Source organism: Gigantopelta aegis, chromosome 4 (assembly GCF_016097555.1).
Source record: "Gigantopelta aegis isolate Gae_Host chromosome 4, Gae_host_genome, whole genome shotgun sequence".
NCBI classification, from domain to species: domain Eukaryota; kingdom Metazoa; phylum Mollusca; class Gastropoda; order Neomphalida; family Peltospiridae; genus Gigantopelta; species Gigantopelta aegis.
In genome coordinates this window covers 91,269,655-91,287,718 of record NC_054702.1, presented here as the reverse complement: position 1 = coordinate 91,287,718, position 18,064 = coordinate 91,269,655, and the positions used below count along the sequence as shown (strand labels likewise).

At 36.1% G+C, this 18,064-nt stretch overlaps 2 protein-coding genes across 2 annotated transcripts in view; one reads left to right on the top strand and one right to left on the bottom strand.

Moving 5' to 3' along the window:
• Positions 1 to 681: 681 nt before the first annotated feature.
• Positions 682 to 10,000, top strand: LOC121370059 (putative alkyl/aryl-sulfatase YjcS). Its single transcript, XM_041495159.1, has 6 exons — positions 682 to 824; positions 3,345 to 3,486; positions 3,800 to 4,006; positions 4,572 to 4,791; positions 6,235 to 7,013; positions 9,959 to 10,000. The coding sequence occupies exons 1-6, from the start codon at positions 682 to 684 to the stop codon at positions 9,998 to 10,000; spliced, it is 1,533 nt and encodes a 510-aa protein (XP_041351093.1).
• The window catches only part of LOC121371402 (nidogen-1-like), a 40,492-nt gene continuing 31,661 nt past the window's right edge, over positions 9,234 to 18,064 (bottom strand). Inside the window, exons 17-24 of the mRNA XM_041497272.1 lie at positions 17,615 to 17,737; positions 16,810 to 16,920; positions 15,986 to 16,108; positions 14,277 to 14,448; positions 13,484 to 13,641; positions 13,050 to 13,173; positions 12,489 to 12,607; positions 9,234 to 11,932 (exon numbers count right to left, since the gene is read on the bottom strand). Of these exons, the coding sequence (XP_041353206.1) occupies positions 11,793 to 11,932; positions 12,489 to 12,607; positions 13,050 to 13,173; positions 13,484 to 13,641; positions 14,277 to 14,448; positions 15,986 to 16,108; positions 16,810 to 16,920; positions 17,615 to 17,737 (1,070 nt within the window). The 3' untranslated portion in view covers positions 9,234 to 11,792. The remainder of the gene's footprint in view (positions 11,933 to 12,488; positions 12,608 to 13,049; positions 13,174 to 13,483; positions 13,642 to 14,276; positions 14,449 to 15,985; positions 16,109 to 16,809; positions 16,921 to 17,614; positions 17,738 to 18,064) is intronic.

Below are 18,064 nucleotides of genomic sequence, written 5' to 3'. Positions count from 1 at the left end.
CATATCAAATATATTTTCCTGCATAAAATATTAGTGGTTATATTAAACGTGTTTCTGATCGTTCTAATATCTGTACAAGTTTAAATTTCATTTTATTTTTTGAAATATATTGTTTTTGTGCATACGAAATTATATGAAGACGAAATTCTGTTTGGGCTTCTTACAAATATTAAGACGACCAGAAACACATTGAATATACAAACACTGATATTCTAAACAAGAAAATATGTTTAATATGTAAGTTTAATCGTAGAAATATTTTATTAGTCGGAAACATCTTACAATGCAGTAAACTCAGGAATGTCCCTTTAATACTGAAGCTAATTCATTATGAATTGCTACGACGTAGTACACCTCCACTAAGGTACCTTAACGAATACAGTACGACTCATCACGATTTATCCGGAATGCACCACGAATTACTACGATTGTACTAAGACTACTCACGACTAGCTCCCGGTTTACCCCGACGTCCGCAAGACTCGCATAAAAAGGCCTGCCCATCAGCGAAGTCCTGGACAGAGAGAACCGACCAAGGCCGGTCCCTGTGCCCAGTATAGGCGTGCGCTACAACAGCTTATTCTGAATGTGCACGTAAAGTCCCTTTTAGCCTTTAGCCTTAGCGAAGTCCCACGATTACCCCCCGACTATCACGACTGTGTCTATGGTGCGCCTACGGATATGCCCGATGCACTCATGCCTGGTTTAAGAATGCGTCACGAACTGAAAAAGTCCCAGAATACTCCCGACAGTTTTGAACATGGTCAAAACTGTCGGGTGCCTATCCAGACGTTCCAGGGTCTCACATTCGGGGCAAACATCATGTATATGTGACTGGGGCTTAAGCTTGAGTTTGTTTTTTATAGGCAATAATGAATGAATGAATGAATGTTTAACGACACCCCAGCACGAAAAATACATCGGCTATTGGGTGTCAAACTATGGTAATGCAAATAAATAAAGTGATGATCAACATCAATATAAATATTCAAGACTTAAACAAAAACAGTGTAAAAGAACTGTGCAAAAACACAAATATCACAGAATTTTACGGATACTGAATTTTACTCAAAACTTCAATTTTGTGCTGTATTGGCCATTCTCAAAGAGAATGTTACACCCCTGCACCACGGTGAGGTTACAGCACACGCAGGGGATTATAGGCAATAAATGCAGTACCACTGTGTCAAGTGCTTGACACATAGTTTATGTGGTACCAATAAATCGAAGCACTACAGTTTAGACTGGCTGTAACAACAAGTTGTAATATCAAGATTTAAGCTTGAAAAGTTAACCGTATTTTTTCACTTAATCCCAGTAGCGGATCCGGGGGGGGGGGGGGGGGGGGGGGGGGGGGGGGGGTGTATTTAAGGGAAAACGTGATTATATTAACTGTTCAGTGTAAAGGAAAGACCAGTCATCACATTTGGACACCCCCTTTCAGAAATCCTGCATCCGCGCCTGAATACTGTGGGAAAAGTGTTGTAGAATTCATACTTAAATTGTACAAATGAATAAGAAAATAGCTAAGCACCTGACTTTTACTTCAATTCTGACCAGTCTAAATTTCATTTTATTAATATTATATTAACAGAATAACAAACAAACAAACAAACAAAAACCCACACTAAACCAAAACAAAACAAAACAAGATATTAAAAAATAAGACATTTGTCTGAATCGATTAATGAGAACATGATTCGTTACTTTTGATAACACATACTTGTTAACACATATACGTGCGTTAATATTTTAAAGACATACGACTGGATGCTCCTAGGTGATAACTAGGTCATCAATGCCATACTATCCAATGAAAAAAACTAAACAGGTTGAATCGATCACTCTGTGACGTACAAGATAACCTGAAATTGACGTGTCTGTGAAGCATAAGTTAACTATATAATAAGAGCAAGGGCCGTAAATAGGTTTTCGTTGGAAAAGGCATTTAAATTTATTTTAAAACGTGTTTTTTTTTCAGGATATGTATGAAGTACAATACAACATTCGTGTCCGTTAGATACCATTTATCTTACTTTCGCTCGTTAGATACGTTTTAAAACAACTCGTTGTATTGTAAGATAAACGGTATCTAACGGCCACTCATGTAGTATTCTCAAGGTAACACTATTACAGAATATAACACTTTAGTGAACATTATGATGATTTTATGATCGTTTAGTTTAGAAATGAAAAACAAATAGGAGTTAACTTAGTTAATATTAGTTAATGCAATTAAATACTTTACCTTATTTAGCGTCCAAAGTAAGTTAATACCAGGAATTTATATTTTAACTTGGTTTTATTTATTTATTATTATGTTTCTAGACCAATACGTCTTAAGAGTGAAACTAATAGTTAATGAATCGGAGATGCCATTACATTTTAATACTGAATTAACTATAAAGAAATACATAACATTTATTAAAACATGGATACGTCAAATATAATAAACTGTAAAGATAGATATATCAAGGGGACATATTAAATAAAGTTAACTATGAAGATAAACATACGAAAGTATAATCTATATAATATAATTCCATGTCCGCTCTCTGGTATTAATAAGTACTGTGGTTTGCACTGACCAGTGACATATTTATCAATCTGATCAGTAGATCCTGTCAGGTGTCATTCCAAGGACGCTCATTTAAACGTTAATTAATATCTATACAAATATAATACACAATTCTTTTACACCGCCGTTTCAAAACAGAGTGAGGTGTAGCCACGGAAGGTAAAACCGTTAGTATTCGTTTCAGTATTATATTATTTTATAATAATTTTTATAATAGGAAGTATTTAATTTATAAGTTTATTTAACATGATATAATCAAACCGATTTACATGTTACTCTAAATAGTGCATCAAATATTTTGGAATGTGTATAAGTCTTGCCTTTTGTTAAAGAGACAGAAAAAATATGAATACATTTTAAATACCTATATTCGTCTCCTGCAAGTGCCACTCGCTGTTTTAGACAATATGCTCAAATATCAAAACACCAATGTCTAGGTAAACAAAAAATAGAGCAAGTTCTGACGTTCGTCAAGCACGTATCTCCAGACCGTTGAAAGACGTGAGGATGAGTACAGGTGCACTTTCTTTACGATCTGGTAAAGGACAAGAAAGTTCTATACAACCGCATCGGGATTGGGAAATAAAATCACCACATTCATGTGTCTTTTATACAGTGTAGACGAGGGCCTAGTAAGTTGGCAAACGTGTGCCTAGTCCTTTTGTTGTTTATGCAATAAATTATGTTTTCAATCAAAAAACATCAAAATAACATGCTATCTTTGTATAATGTTTGAATTGTTCTTAACATATATTTTTGTTTTTAGTGAAATGAATTTTCTCAAGGGTCCGATATTGAATGTGGCTGTTATTTTGTGTTGTGCAATATTAACGTCCATCAGTGCACACAGACGACGGGGTGATGGCACTAGTGCAACGCAGCTAAATCCACCACCACAAATTGTACAGGTAATTGCCATTATCATATATTAGCCAAGTAGCCAACCTTCCCAAATGATACATGACTCTTAAAGAAGAGGTAGCCCGTTCCTAACTGTTTTTCCTTTGAAGTCTCTTAGAAATATTTCACAGTAACTATCATTCAGTCATTAAACTGTACCGCTTTACATCACGAACAACACGAAGTAGTTAGCATCACATTACATATTGTCATGATAATGGTGAACAGGTATCTGTTTTGACACTAAAAACAATAAAGTTATTTGCATTGTATCAAGAACGTCAGACCAGTCGTATTTAAAATATTTAATTAATTTAATAGGCGGCAGAAAACATATGGGTCGCTGTCGGGTATGCACTTGGCAATTCCATCATGATAGAAGGCAAGGGTGGCGTCGTCATCGTGGACACCACAGAGACGATAGATTCGGCACAGACCATTCTTGCTGAGTTCAGAAACATCACCAGCAAGCCCATCAAGGCTATTATCTACACGCATAACCACATGGACCACACATTTGGAGCTAAGGTAATGGTGCTATTTTAATGATAATATTAATAAAATATTAATATCTGTAACATACGTCAAATAATAAATTTACTTCTTGTGTAAATGCACTATACAGAAAGCTTAATGTAATGCATACTAGTATACAAATACAGATATGCTTCTTATTAAAGTATAATACAGTTTTAGTTTTGGTAATGTGTATTTGCCCATCAAATTATAATATAATAAGACTAAGGCTAATCCAATACTTTTACATGTGTATTTTATTTATCTATATTCAACTGAATCTATAGTTAACGACATTCAGTTATGATATCACAGTGGAAAAAAAGAGTAAATTTCTAATTTTGCTATTATGATCTAAGAAAGCGTTTATTTTGAGTTACGTTAAGAATGTCCTTGGTAATGCATAATAATATATCAAAGTATACCGAGTCAGCCTGAAAACAATATATTCGAGAATTTTAAATCTAGCTCTCTAATGTTCGAAATGGAGAAATAATAGGACATAATGATGTATGATTTTATATCTTAATGATAAATACCTTATAACCTTAATGTAATTTTGTTTTTTTAATTTCAGGGTTTCGTTGAAGACCCGAGCAATCCCCCGGACATATATGCCCACAGTAAACTGGTGGAACAGCTACAAAGAGTGTTCTTTATAAACCCCATCTGGAGTCAGAGATCCGCTCGACAGTTCGGGATCTACCTACCAGAAGGAGATCTTAAGTTTGGAAATCCTGGTTTTATTTATCCAAATAAGATATTCTCAGAAGACGAAAAAGACATTAATGTCGCAGGTAGGTAATTTACACTTTTACTTATTGTTGTTTTGTATGCACGTAGTATGTAAACTCTATACGAAAACAGTTCATTGGTGGCAGTATAGTCTCGCGTAATCATGACGGAGAGACATATGGTGATATTTTGTGCATTACGAGTGTAATAATGCAAAAATAAAGTTACGATATGTTTTACCATTCGCAAATGCAACAATCGGTTTCTTTATTTTAATCTATATCTAGGAATGTTTATTAAAACTCTTGTTACAAAATCAGTATTACTTTCCCTCGCCCTTTACATCCGTCCATGACGCAGCGTTTAGCTATTTTGTTACTGCTAAAACTAATATACACTCCTGAGGGCATTCAAAAAGGTTTATGGAAGATATTTGGAGGCTATAAATATTAAATACGATGCATCACTGACCAAAATGAAGACTGATGCTATTCCATATTTTGAACTTGTGCATACTTTTTCATCTTTTTGATAACACTCTTGCACATTTATTATTTTTTTCATCGGCTTGATGAAGTGACAAACTTGACAGCTGTGGTGGCAGTACTCATGACGGGTGCCACCGGTGGGTCAAGGTATGCTCAGATTTCGCGATCATCTGGTAGCATCTCTGTTTTGACAGTGATTCACGAGTGCATGTCATTACAGCAGCTGTATTTATTATAATTAGATCTGTCCGATGCTAGTGTTGATTTTGTAAACTTGTCTGAGAGTGGCAGTCTTCTTTGTGGCGATGAAATCTCCAGTAAAGGATATCTCCAGGAATGGCTGTCCTCCTATAGACGAAGCACGAGATAGAGATTCATGGAATCAACCTCCATTTTGCCAAAGACCCATTCGACTCTGCATTGTGCAGAGATACGGCCCTGATCAGGTATTACTGTTTTGTTGTTCAGATATACCACAGGTATATCTGAACAATGGTATAATGTTATTCACTGGTATAACACACCAGGGCATGGCCTCAAACCTTAAAGTCACATATGCTAGTTGCAGCCCGTAAAAATGGACACTAAGTTTAGTTAATCTACAAACCTTTATCACATTTGAATAAAGTGAACATTTGAGCATAGTGAAACAAGAGTATGCGATGTTCAAAAGGGAATTATCCTTAAAAACTAAGTCTAGAACTCGACTTCATAACTGTTACTTCTTAGACGCACGTGCGTGATTACAAATATGAAAAAAGCATTTTGTGGTATTAGAAACACCAGGCTGACCAGAAACACGGTTGTACGTAAATGGATAATCTAAATAATAAAATATAAATAATGTCTGATTTCAATGATCATAAATGATTCTAATAGTGAAAAATATGACATAGTGTTTAAAAAGTAGGGTCTTTTACTTTAAAACGTTAAAGATAATTTAGAGAAACCTAAGCTCTTTTGTTGTGTGTTATGATTCATTGTTATAACAGTACGATTACCATTTTGTTTCTTCAGGTATTCAAATGACCATGATACTCATGCCCGGAGAAACGAAAGACATGATTGGTCTGTGGCTAGAGAAAGAAAAAATATTTCTACCCGGCGATAATCTGTACCGCGCTTTCCCAAATTTGTATTCTATCCGCGGAACGCCAACAAGATCTACTTTAACATGGGTCTCGTCAATTGACAAGGTTCTAGAACTGGAACCGAACCTACTCATCCCCAGCCACATGATGCCAATTCATGGGTGGACAGACATCAGTTCGACCCTAACAGCTTACAGGGATGCTATACAGTTCGTGCATGATCAGACGGTTAGGTACATGAATCAAGGGCTACTTCCAGACGAGATTGCAGACGTCATTGAAATGCCAGCACAGCTAGCGTCACATCCGTACCTTGAAGAAAGATACGGAACACTACACTGGTCAGTTAAAGGTGTCTTTGACGCTTACATGGGCTGGTTCAGTGGTGACCCTGTTGAACTTTCACCTTTGACACCTGATGAAAAAGCTAAGAAATTGGTTGATTTTGGGGGTGGTGTGGCGAACACAGTTAAAAAAGCTGAAGACGCCGCAATAAACCGGGACTACCAGTGGGCCCTAGAACTTAGCTCCAGTGCATTGCGGGTTAAGCCTAGACATTCTCGAGCTCTCGCCGTGAAAGCTGATGCTCTGATGATGATGGCGGAAACACAAACCAGCGTTAATGGAATATTGTATTACAAGTCCTGTGCAGCAGAGACCTTGGGTGCAATTGATACCAAATCTTCACCAAATACTATCAAAACAGTAATGCGACAAGCGTCAACATGGCACCTGTTCAATACTCTTAGAGTATACTTTAAGTCAGAAATATGCAAAGATGTCAATGTTTCTGTTTTGTTTAAAATTTCGAATAGCGATATTTCCTTTATTAAGTTAAATATCCGAAATGGCATCGTGGTCGTTACAGAAAGTAAGCGAAAAACCGATGCTGTAGATGTCGTCTGCTCGGACACCCAGTGTCGCCATTTTGTAATTGAACTGATGTTCGGTACAGGTAAAACAGCGCCTATTTCAGGCTTCGATAAAAATGTTATTAAATGCTTTGGTCAATAACTAAAAAAAAGAAAAAACACACACACAAGAAAACTATCGGGGGAAAATATTACAAGGGTTCATATCGAGGGATGAGTCAACAAGAACTGGCTAAATCTAAAACAAGACTTTTCATTAAAAGAAACCCATGTAAAGATTAAAATATTAAATGAAAATCGAATTTACTTTGTGAAAATCATTTTATACACCCCATAAAAGCTAAATCAAATAAAGAGCTGGAAAATCCCATTCCTTATTAGTAAAAAAGGAGACATTTCGAACTGGTGTACTTCTCTTATTTTGGCAAAGAGTGAACATAACCCCTTATGGTTGCCGTGCAGCCGCTGGTGTACAGTTCACATCGTGTAACACTGGACCTAACGTAGAGGATATTGTAAATAAGTGTTTGGTTTTACCTTTATTGTAAAACAAAACGTATACTTGGTGGTGTTAGTTATGGCGATGGGTCACCCAAATTATTAATTAAAGTATAGGTGGTGGGTATGTAGGAAATATTTTCTTGTAATAATACTAAATTAATTTATGTAGTTGATAGGTGTTTGAGCTTAAAGAAAGCTTGCCCTTTTTTAATTCTGTCTCATGTAGAACAAGTCTATTAAATTTTTTGCAAAGCAGTTTCCTTTTGTATTGTATTATAGTGTTCGTTTGGATAATAAACGTTACTATAATCAAAATATTTTGTTTGTTATTCTCTGATCCATGGGAACAGGTTAGGTTTGGATGGACATCAAAATAACTAAGTGTAGGATGGGTGAATTTCACTTTACTCTACCTATACAGACTGTATTAATACTCGATGTTGTTATAGCCTCTAAGAGCTGAAGTCGTGCATATATCTGATAATATGCGAACATAAATATAGCTTTTTGTGAATGAACGAAACTCGTTCGCGTAATTTGTAAGAGGCCTGTCGTTGTTAGTTTGGCAGAAATCAGCTCAATTGGTCTATAGGTTATAGTTGTAGATCAAATAAACCGATTTGAATTCCTTTTATTCATTTTGTTTTCAACTAACTTTCGTGCTTGTATCCAATTAAGGTTCAAGCACACTGTCCTGGGCAAACGCCTAAGCTATCTGGACTGTCTGCCCAAGACAGTGGGTTAGTTTTGTTAATGGTTAGTGACAGAGAATAGGGTTTAGTGGCCTTACACCTACCCATTGAGTCGTTAAACGCGCTCTGCGTGTGAGCCGGAGCCGCCATGCGAACCCAGCACCTGCCGACCTCATGTCCGATGTCTTATCCACGAGGCCGATCTGATTTCAATTAGATTGCTAACGTTAAAACTGCATTGACATCAACTCATGTGCAGGTGTCTGGGCCATGAAAACGGTCTGTTGCAAGTGAAAATGAATCCTTTTGTGGATATCAAGATATCATATTCTGATACACTCAAGACCTCGTATTTAAGAAATGCATTGAATATCCATTTAACGTGGGAGTTTTAATGCATGTTTTACTCAGTAGACATTATAGGGGAGGGAGAGGGGGATTGAGCTCAGTCGGTTGAATGTTCGCCGAAGGTGCTTGCTTCGCAGGATCGAACCACCTCGGTGGATCCATTCAACTGACTGGGTTGTTTTTTTTCGTTGCAACCAGTGCACCACAACTGGTCAAAGGCCATAGCATGTGGGAAAGTGTATATAAAAGATCCTTTGCTGCTAATGGAAAAATGTAGCGGGTTTCCTCTGATGACTGCATGTCAAAATTACCCAGTGTTTGACATCCAATAGGTGATGATTGATTAATCAATGTGTTTTAGTGATGTCGTAAAAAGTATAGAAAGTATTGACTTGAAACGGACCTTTCAGCTTTGTGGTGGAGGAGATCGCGAGTTCTTTCCACCGTTGATTACGCTCCTGCGTATTGATCAGGGTTCTCGTAGTGAACAAAGTACTCAGAACACAAAATAATGTAGTTCAACAATTTATGTCATATTTATCATACAAAAGATAAGAAATTATAAAAGTTTATGCCAGTTTCGAAAACTGCACATAAAGACGAAACATGCTAAGAAAATGTATGAGTTTTAGTTACTAAAACGTTTCTATCTGTTGTAAACAAAAGTGCGAGTATAGACTTCAAGAAAAACACATGTAATGTATACAATAGGTAGAGATTTCTTAACGTAGCCATTTTAAAATTAAATACTACATGACGCTGATACGGGTACTATACAATACACTAATATACAAGCACCGTAATATACATGCTTTGTAACATATTACACACAATGTACACAGAGAATGCACAAAAGGGCTACCAACAACAACCAGAAATCGCACCGAGGAAGCCAGTGAACGAATGTTACAAGGAATCACCACATAAGTTATTATATACGGTATTTTGTTATGTTAAGCATTTTCATAACATTATGTAGACACTAAAATAACATTGTATCATATTTATATTTATTATATACCATTTAGTGACGATAACACATTTTAGAGTGAAAAGTTCACTATTTCACTCTAAAATGTGTTATCGTCACTGCAGAAATGGTTATCTTCACTGTAAGAAAGCCGGAACTATTTTGCTGCTGGCATTTTAAAAATAAAGGTAAATTACTAAAATATATATAATAAATAGAAAATTTCATGTTTTTTTGTCAAATATGATTTTATCTCATCTCTTGAAGTTTGCAACCATATCACACTCGTTGCGCAAGTGCGACTCGTGAGATATGATTGCAAACTTCACGAGATGAGATATAAATCACATTTGACAAAAAACATGAAATATCCTCTATATATTAAACTGGCGTCGGACATTCCTCATGTGCAACTTCATACCTGGCCTTACCGTCTTGGACCTTCATGCATACTACTGTTTGGCAGTTTCGAGCTTCGTGGTATAGTCTGAGAAACAAAGTATCATGGTTTATTTGATTAGGAAAATCAGACTATAGCATCTATTCATCTACAATACTCAATACTAAACAAACATATAAAAAGTATATGAATACAATACTTGTAAACAGTACAACTATATACAGGTTTGGCACAGATAGAGAAGGGTTAATCTGTGGGTTCTTTTTGTTTTGCCTACATCCCACTGAAATGTATAAAAGTAATTTGAACATCGTAGGTTTGTGGCGACATTTCACCTCAAGAATTACCTTGATCTATGATGTAAACACATACATACGTCGCTATACTTTTCAGCTAGACACTTTTCTGAATATTATTAAATGCATTTATTTTTTAAAAGTTTAACAACTTCTGACGCTTGTGAAAAGAGGAAGTTGTTTTTGTTTTATAACCGTCAGTGCAAAACGTATTGTGAAATGTTTGAGGAGTAATATTTCTTATTCTTTTCGTATCAATAGCTATATGCTAGTGCAGTGACAAATCTTTCCAGCAGTCTGGTTGAATTTTATAAAAGGTATGTATTATTTGATAAATACTGATACATGTAATTCTAAAATATATTTAAAAAATTCGTCTAGACTATGCGATACCGTCTTTGCTTGATTTGTTCAGAACATATTCAGTGAAAGAATCAACACTGACCATAGTTCATAGTATGCATATGGTAAAAGTAACATTGTCTAAAGCATAGCCATTGAACGAATGGACACTAGTAGTAGTAGTAGATGCAGAAGGTAGCTGCACCGAGGCCTCTTTCATTACGTCGTCTTGACAATAAGAAAAACATACAAAACTGTTGATATGAATACTACAGAGTGCAGAATCCGTATTTGAAGCGTACATATTTTGAAGAAGGCATTGCTGTATATGCTTATACCATTACAAGAACAAACGATCTCTAACAATTGCATGATGATGGTTTTAGATATGTGTTTTACAGTGACAATTAGCAATTGAAATATGTGTTTTACAGTGATAATTAGCTGAATACGTATAGAAAACTCGACGGAAAGTCGTTGTGTTCAGACTGGTGAACTATGTAATCATAGATCGATTGTTTTTTAGAAATGGCAATTAAACAGTCGAATTTTGTCAGAAAAGAAAAAAATCGAGATATCTGATGTAGTGAACCCATTAAATGTTAAAAAAAATCTTAATCACATAGTAAACAGAATTAACAAAGTGTTACATTTTGTAAGGATAAGAAGATGAAATACAGCTTTTAGAAAGGACAACACATTAACATTGTGCTAATTAAATGTTGAATTTAAAACAAAGAATAAGCAGATTTGTCGGCACATTAGTCAAAATTAACAAAACGTTGCATTTTGTAAGAACATTTTGAAAATGTCTCAAAGATCTTCTGGAAAAAATATTCCTATTCAGCAATCATTAGTAAAAATAACAGTTTATAGAGATTAATTTTAAACAGCAATTGTTAGTAACCTCCTCTTGGCACTGTGATACCTTAGTATCGCTGGACTGAATCACCAACTGATCGCTGAGGTCAGATTTAATCAATGTAAACAATAAACACAACACGAATGAGACGACTAATAGCAGATACACCAATGTGTTGATCAATGTTATTGCACAGCGAGATCACTTTTTGTTGAGCAAGGCGACCTCGTTGCACCTCCTGGGATCCACGTCATCTGGACACTCGCAGGTTCGCCCCCCGCCTGGCGAGGGCAGACAGAGGAACCGGCAGCCGCCATTGTTTAGGCCACAGGCATTGGTGACTGAAACCAAGAACAATGGTACGTTGTAATTTATGTTTATATTATAAAAATAAGACATATGCGTAAATTACCACATCCTTTAGGTAGCAGCCTGTTTTAAGCAGCCATTGTGTAAAAAATACTATTCTTCGAAACCATCTAATACAGTAATGAAGGTCCATATATTAACTAGCAAACACTATTCACATTATTTAACAGATTTAACTGTACTTTCACATTAAAATTGTGTTCTGTTGTGAAAATCTAATATTCTATAATATTTGTTTTTTAAATTTGGTATTCAAATCTCTCCATCTCTCCTTTAATGTCTTTTTTATGCTGTCGTTAAAGAAACATTAATTAATTATTTTCTTCCTCGGTATGATATATATATATATCCCTCTCTCTCTCTCTCTCTCTCTCTCTCTCTCTCTCTCTCTCTCCTCCTCTCTCTCTCTCTCTCTCTCTCTCTCTCTCTCTCTCTCTCTCTCTCTCTCTCTCTCTCTCTCTCTCTCTCTCTCTCTCTCTCTCTCTCTCTCTCTCTCTCTCTCTCTCTCTCTCTCTCCAGTTCACTCACCACGTGGGCACTGATCCCTCACTGCTGTCAGGCCGTACGTTCTACCATTTCCGCCAATCGCTAGAGGTATGACGTCATTCACGCTTCCGCCATCTTTATTGACGTTGGCGATACCTTTCCTTTTATCACAAATGTAAACATCGGTGTTAAGCTTATTTGTAACATGAACAAATATCAATAAAATTATTAAAAGGAACAAATAAATTAAGGTATGCTAGCAAAATAATTTGAACCATTTAGTTAATATACCAAGGATAATTGATGTTTTCTGTCAAATATCTTTTATATATCAAAAGGCGAGTTACGATTGCTAACAAAACGTTTAAATACATTTTATTATTTTTAAATATGTAATTTTTTAATATCAGTAAACCATATCAAGATATTGTTCCAAAAATAAACTATAGTATACAATAATGGTTAACCTTAATCGCTTGAACCTTTATTGGATATAGACACATCAAATACGTATAAGTAAGTAAGTAAGTAAGTATAAGTAACCTTATTATAAAATGTTATACATCAAGTTCCTCAAATTGTAATAGTTCAAATGCCACTCACGTTTCCCAGTCTGACCAGTAGATGACGTTGTTGAAGAAGGTCACGTCAAACGGGTAGGGCGCTTTGTCGTAGACAATTCGTCGTCCAAGCCCGTCAGTCCTGGCACATTCAATGCGCTTTGTTCCTGCAAGTATTCCACAAAATATTTATGTAAATGGAACATTAGAATCGTAAGTCAGGTTGTATAAAAATAATTAATACATAACCTTTCCAAACGAAGCACTTGACTCCTTACAAATATCTGATGTGCAATCGATTTAGGATCGATCCCTGTCATTGGGTCCATTGAGCTAAATTAAAAAAAAAAAACCCAAAACAACAATAAAACTAAATCCAAAATAGCAAAAAATATACTCACCCACAAAAAAAAGCACACAAAACCCCCCACCAAACAAACAAACAAACAAACAAAAATTTTAAACCGTGTTACATACCTGCATCTCCCCAGCAGAGTTGTTGAGTCATATGGTCGAGAGTGAGTCCATTAGGCAATCCCAGCTCTGTTTGTATGAGAACTTCTCTCTCTGTTCCGTCCATGTTCGCCTTTTCAATCTGCGGGGCGCTTCTGTTCCAGTCCGTCCAGTAGATGGTCCTGTGATCAAACATTAACATCATATGTCGTAACTTTTACCGTAACACTTTATCTGTCGTAACATTTACCGTAATACTTTCTGCTGTATATTTACCGTAACACTATCTGCTGTATATTTACCGTAACACTTTCTTCTGTATATTTACCGTGTCACTTTAATGTTTGCCTGTCTTAATAAGCTTTCTCTTTGAAATAATCTCTTTGTGTTTGCACACACGATTATTCAGTTTGTTACACTCATTTTCTTAAAGGCTACACTAAATACAAAGGACACACACAACTAAGCGTGTGTTCAAACCCTTATGTCTGCACCTGACAATTTAGAGGCATTTGTCGTTACTGTCAAACAACTGACATGGCACTGCTTTAAACACTTTTAAATTAACGTTTGTCCATGATGTGCCATCATTACAAGAATTGGACTTCCTTCTTCCTGTTCCCTTTTCTGTCTCTCTGTGTCCCTATCTATCGCTGTCTGTGTGACTCTCTATCTCTCACACACAGATCATCATGTAAAATACGTGATACACAGTGCAAACTATAATGTCATACAAAATCTGATATATGATTCTAAATATAGTCAAATACAGATGATAGTGACTATGCCTACAACACCAATACTTCGAGTTACTAACCCACGCCGTGGGTCTGCTACAATAGCACGTGGGTTGACCAAGTTATCGCGGAAGAGGGTTTTCATATAGGAGCCGTCAATCCTTGCTACGGCTACTACGTCTGTCTCAGAGTCCGTGAAGTAGATGTTCCTGCCAACCCAATCGATTGCAATACCTTCTGGCGACACAAGCCCTGTAACACAAACATATGTTCTGATAGTGGTGTAACACCCTTCTTTATACAAGCCCTGTAACACAAACATATGTTCTGATAGTGGTGTAACACCCTTCTTTATACAAGCCCTGTAACACAAACATATGTTCTGATAGTGGTGTAACACCCTTCTTTATACAAGCCCTGTAACACAAACATATGTTCTGATAGTGGTGTAACACCCTTCTTTATACAAGCCCTGTAACACAAACATATGTTCTGACAGTGGTGTAACACCCTTCTTTATACAAACCCTGTAACACAAACATATGTTCTGATAGTGTGTAACACCCTTCTTTATACAAGCCCTGTAACACAAACATATGTTCTGATAGTGTTGTAACACCCTTCTTTATACAAGCCCTGTAACACAAACATATGTTCTGATAGTGGTGTAACACCCTTCTTTATACAAGCCCTGTAACACAAACATATATTCTGATAGTGGTGTAACACCCTTTCTTCTGATAGTGGTGTAATACCCTTCTTTATACAAGCTCTGTAACACAAACATATGTTCTGATAGTGGTGTAACACCCTTCTTTATACAAGCCCTGTAACACAAACATATGTTCTGATAGTGGTGTAACACCCTTCTTTATACAAGCCCTGTAACACAAACATATATTCTGATAGTGGTGTAACACCCTTTCTTCTGATAGTGGTGTAACACCCTTCTTTATACAAGCTCTGTAACACAAACATATGTTCTGATAGTGTGTAACACCCTTCTTTATACAAGCCCTGTAACACAAACATGTTCTGATAGTGGTGTAACACCCTTCTTTATACAAGCCCTGTAACACAAACATATGTTCTGATAGTGGTGTAACACCCTTCTTTATACAAGCCCTGTAACACAAACATACATTCTGATAGTGGTGTAATACCCTTCTTTATTAAACGATGAAACGCCACTGAGATGCCACCTAACATTTGATATCATTAAAGGGCGGGACATAGCCCAGTAGTAAAGCTCTCGCTTCATGCGCGGTCGGTCTTGGATCGATCCCCGTCGGTGGGCACATTGGGCTATTTTTCGTTCCAGCCAGTATATATTAAAGGCTGTGGTATGTGCTATCCTGTCTGTTAGATCGTGCATATAAAAGATCCCTTGCTACTAATGGAAAAATGTAGTGGATTTCCTCGCTAAAACAAGTTGAAATTACCAAATGTTTGACATCCAATTAAAAAAAAAAAATTGAATTGATTTTCGTGCTTATATAAGTACGTTGTTCTGGGCAAACTTCTCAGGTTTATTTGGACTGTCTAACCAGACAATGACATACAGACATAATACAAATAGATGCACGGAAATTACTACTAGTATCAGGAAGTCGTCAGTACTTTTTACAAGAATTGGTCTAGAGAATAAAAAGAAATAAAATCCAAAACCACATAGTTTGCTAATTAAGATTAGTAGCAAAGAGACATGATGGGCCAAATTGAGAAAACTTTATTTGATATAATTTCAATTTGACGAAGAAAAGTAACAAAATGTATTAGCGGTATTCACCAGCGATAACAGTTTCCATTCCAGTTCCATCCAGCCTAGTGCGTCTGATGAGTCCTCCAGACACGTCTGTCCAGTAGAGGTAGCCACTGTAGCAGTCGGTAGTCACGGCAACAGCTAGCTGACCTACACACACGCCAAACAATCGTCATTTAACATGTCAAAATTAATCAGTAATGTAGTTTCATGTTAGTATTTTATAAGCAGTATTGCCTCTCTGGAAATAATGAAATAGGCAATAGTGTCGTGATGATGGTAATCGTGAAACATGTTACAGGGCGCTGCAGCTCAAATGAGGACCCATGCAATAGCTTAATTAAACATTTATGTCATTAACTGTAGAATCGTCGGAAATTTCATGTTATGCAATGCTCAAAGTATCGTGGATCAGTAAAGACTAAAGTATTCCAAAGTTGATGTCAGCTATATTAATACCAGTACTAGTATAGTCTTTAAAAATAAATAAAAATTATGTGACTGTATATTTTTAAAAACTAACTAAAACAGAAGTCAAGTTCTCGGAAATGCTTTCTACATCCACCAAAATTTAAATTATTATGTACAACAATATTGATATTAAATTTTAATTGCATCAGTTACCAAAGACATAACTAACTTGTTTTCTCAGTTCCCGAAGGAAAGAAAAAGCAGTAGGAACTACAAAAAGATATATGTTTTATTGATGAAGGGTTATGGTTAGAAATACAACCGAGGGTAAACCCACCTACACTGTCTCTGCACTGGCTATTTATGCAAACCAAAAATTCTATATGTTTAAAATGAAGCTAGAGTTTATTAAAACATATCCAAATAAGACAGCAACATACCTGGTAAGTACACCAGCATCTGTCCAGATGAATTTCCGTCACGGGCAAACGGAACTTTGCTGATGGAATATCCTTGAGCATATATTAGATAGTTTCCGGTGCCATCAAAAGCTAAAAATGAAAAATAGTTATGCAGGCCTGAGGTATAAAATAAGTGATTACTTTCTGTGTCTGGTTAATGCAACTTCCGCATAATGCATTTTCAAGCTCCAATACGCAGTTAGTATAAGTGAAATGCATTTTGGAACTCCAATGCTAAATTGATATACATGTATGTGAAAAAAAGGTCCGCCTGTTTAAGAGAACATTGTTATTACTATTCTAGAATGTCCACTGGTATTATTAACTCATCAACATTAGATATTTCAAGTCATGGAAGAAACTTGCATTTACAAGATGAACTATTCCATTTTTATTGAAAACCTATTTTATTACCAAGAAAGGGATCGGGTACAAGTTTCCTAACTTTCGAGGCCCTCTTCTGTCCACATATTTTTTTTTTGTAAATAACAAAACAAATACGTTAACGTTTTGAAAATAATTACTGATAAAAAGGGGTAATTACTTTATAAATATGTCAAAAACAATATTCATAATAACTATTGCATTTATCAAAAGTATATTTTATTTGGCATGGACCAATGCACTACGACATCTATTTAGCTGTGAACTAAACTAAGTTTATCTTATACACCATGTATTTTTTTTAAAAAGCAGATTACTGTATTTTCACACATAGTTATTCACTCCATAGCCGAAGTAACCAATCAAGATGTCATGTATTATAGCGGCTATATAACAGTACCTCTGCACGTGGAGCCATCTCCAATGTACCCCTGGTTACACACACAGCCGTAGCGGTCGACGTTCCACAGACAGGCGGCGTTCACGTCACACATGGACGCGTCGCGGTGACAGTCGTGCACATCTGCAACAGCAACAGTGTTCATATATTGTAATATCAACCTCTTGTCTGGACAAAAAAACACACACACGCGCGCGTACACACACATACACACACAAACAAACAAACAAAAACGCACGCACGCACGCACACACACACTGACTTTTTATTCTGCAACTAAGGGAAATGCAGGTGTTCTTGACTTAATGTGGGTCGCTGATTCCAAATCTGAAGTCAGAATTTAGCCATCATGTACTCTATAGATAATCTGTCAGTGATACCCAGCATTACTTTGTAATAGACAGCAAAGAAAAAAACTAATTGTGTGTCCAGTATAATCTTTAACAAACG

Excerpts from the sequence above, each read along its gene's own strand:
- LOC121370059 (XM_041495159.1), top strand. The coding sequence starts at position 682 with ATGCCCGATGCACTCATGCCTGGTTTAAGAATGCGTCACGAACTGAAA. Across the intron at positions 4,007-4,571 it reads ACCACACATTTGGAGCTAAG|GGTTTCGTTGAAGACCCGAG; the intron begins GTAATGGTGCTA and ends TTTTAATTTCAG. Across the intron at positions 4,792-6,234 it reads AAAAGACATTAATGTCGCAG|GTATTCAAATGACCATGATA; the intron begins GTAGGTAATTTA and ends TTGTTTCTTCAG.